Source organism: Humulus lupulus, chromosome 7, assembly GCF_963169125.1.
Source record: "Humulus lupulus chromosome 7, drHumLupu1.1, whole genome shotgun sequence".
Classification (NCBI taxonomy): domain Eukaryota; kingdom Viridiplantae; phylum Streptophyta; class Magnoliopsida; order Rosales; family Cannabaceae; genus Humulus; species Humulus lupulus.
Window position 1 is genome coordinate 202,074,937 of NC_084799.1, and position 2,522 is coordinate 202,077,458.

At 33.3% G+C, this 2,522-nt stretch overlaps 1 protein-coding gene across 1 annotated transcript; it reads right to left on the bottom strand.

Moving 5' to 3' along the window:
- Positions 1 to 258: 258 nt before the first annotated feature.
- Positions 259 to 2,216, bottom strand: LOC133790139 (2-oxoglutarate-dependent dioxygenase 19-like). The gene is made up of 4 exons (XM_062227680.1): positions 1,925 to 2,216; positions 1,269 to 1,513; positions 852 to 1,182; positions 259 to 773 (listed from the first exon to the last, which is right to left on the bottom strand). The coding sequence occupies exons 1-4, from the start codon at positions 2,156 to 2,158 to the stop codon at positions 522 to 524; spliced, it is 1,062 nt and encodes a 353-aa protein (XP_062083664.1). The 5' UTR covers positions 2,159 to 2,216; the 3' UTR covers positions 259 to 521.
- Positions 2,217 to 2,522: the final 306 nt, after the last annotated feature.

A 2,522-nucleotide genomic window follows, 5' to 3' on the forward strand; every position in this document is an offset into this window, starting at 1 on the left:
TATAACATTTTTGTATTTTCACCGCAATTTTTTTTGGTATTTAATCACAATTAAACACACGTTTTAAGTACATTTAACACCACAAAAAGTTGGTAACTACATAATACAAGAAAAAGTAAAGTTTTGTTACTTTTAAAGCTCAATCGAATGAATTAGGTGATTAGAGAAACCCTATATACCTTACATAATAAGAAACAACCAAAACAGAAAAGCTGGAAATGAGAGAGTTTACAAAACAGAAACAATAGCTAACTAAACTAACAGATGTCTTAACATTTTAGCGGCAAATTTTCCATTATTATAACACACAAAAGACTTATAATATTACATAATACAACTCACTCTAGCTTGGTCATGACTCAAGAATCATGTCCACTCTAATTACATTTTTCAAACAGACAACCATGCATTCATGATTATTTTTCATAACAAGAAAAGCATAAAAATATATGTATATATAGAACCAATTAAGGTAATAAAGATGGAAGTAGTGATCATCGATGAAGTGGGTTGAATTATGATTATGATTCCAATCTTATTATGTCGAGAGTGGATTTGAGGAAAGAGTGGGAGGTTCGTTGAAGTTCCAAGTATTCATTGTATGGAATCCCTGGATAAGCCGGGGCTTGGCCCAATGCTTCTAAAAGCTCTGGTATTGGTACGACCTTGGCGTTCACTGCTGGTCCATGTCCTGACACTATTGATATTCTTGTGCTTTTGTTGTTCACCACTGCTCTATGTGTCACACTCTTGTACAGGTCATTGGTAAGAATCTGTATAGAGCCACATAATAATAAATCATCAACGTTATATATGTATATGTATAAAAAAAAATGAATATATATACGTACCTGCATTTGATCACCAAGGTCAACAATAATGGTGTTAGGCATGGCTTTCCATTGAACCCATTTTCCTGATTTGTGAAGGATTTGAAGTCCTCCGACGTCGTTTTGGACCAGAAGATTCATGAGGCCTGAGTCAGTGTGAGGTGGGAGACCTATAACCTGGTCAGGGTCTGGACAAGTTGGATAATAGTTTGAAGCCAACAAATCAAATCCTTCATCCCAATTCGTTGCCTTCTCTAAGCAATCTGGTTCCAACCCTAATGTCTCAGACATTGCTCTCATTAACACTCTACATATTTCTCTTGTTCTTTTACAATATTCTTCTGCCGCCTCACTGAAATTAATTAATTAAATTAAATTAAATAATAATGATATAATGAAATCAACATTAATTAATTAATTAATTAATAGTAGTAGTACCTGAAACCAAGTGGTTTGTAGGGGGAGTTGAATTGAGGATGAACATAGAGCTTCAAAAATTGCCTCCAAATAAGGAATTTCTTGCCAACTGTGTTGCAATTGAAATTGGTTCCCCAATTGATAGGGTCCAACACATCTCTAGACCCTTGGAACTCTTTCTTCTCCTCTTCGCTCATGTTGAAAAAACCCTCACATCCTTCCATCATTTTCTTCATTACAGTCTCCGAAATACCATGATTGATCAACTGAATCATCATCATAATAGAAACAACATCATACATATATACGAGTGTGTGTAAATATATGGGGAGATTCTACTATACGATCTTCAAAAAGAGCTCCATCTGTAGAACTCAAGTATTATCGTTCCCTAAATAGATTTTGGGGTGTTTTTTTTATTTTAAAAACCATGTATTTTGTAGTTATTTAAAATATCCTACCTACAGTGTTGAAAATTAGGTTCAAGACAAATTATTGCATGCATAATTAATTTTTTTTATGCGCGTAGAAAACAATATACGGTCATATATTTAAAAAAAATACGTCGAAAACTATTCATGAGTAAGGAATACACAAAAACCCCACCCGAAGAAAACAGAATGCACTAAATAAGTTTATATGAATTATCATGCATGTGTACGTATATATATATTTACCTGGAAGAAACCCCATTCCTGACATGCCTTGTGGAGGTGATGGAGGATTTTGGAGCGTTGATGAAGGTCAGGAGAGGTGAGAAGGGAGATATCAATGGTGGGGATTGAATACTCAGAGTCATCAGAGTCCACTACTACTTCTTCGTCACTCGGTTTCACCGCAAACTCATATTTGGATTTCACAACTCTGTTATTACTTGACCAATCAACACTCACTACTCCACTTGTAGCCATATTTATTAGATATAGATATAGACAGAGCTCTGCTAAGAGAAATTAAAGCACAGAATATTATTATGAAGTGGCTAAGCATTCATGTGATCTTCATTTATAGATATATGCCCCTGACTTTTCTTTTGATGTAAATTTTATATTTTATATTATTTTGTAGAAATTTATACTTTTATGCTGCTTCGGTGAGTTTTTTATTATTAGTTGATTTTTATGTACGCTGTCTATATTTTTTCTACGAAAAACGTTTAGATTATTCAATTATTATACATTTTTTTTACCTTTACATATACTTTGTCTAGTTAACTTATACAATATTTTAATTTTTCCACCCGGGTAAAAAGATTTCTTACTCGGCCAAAAATAT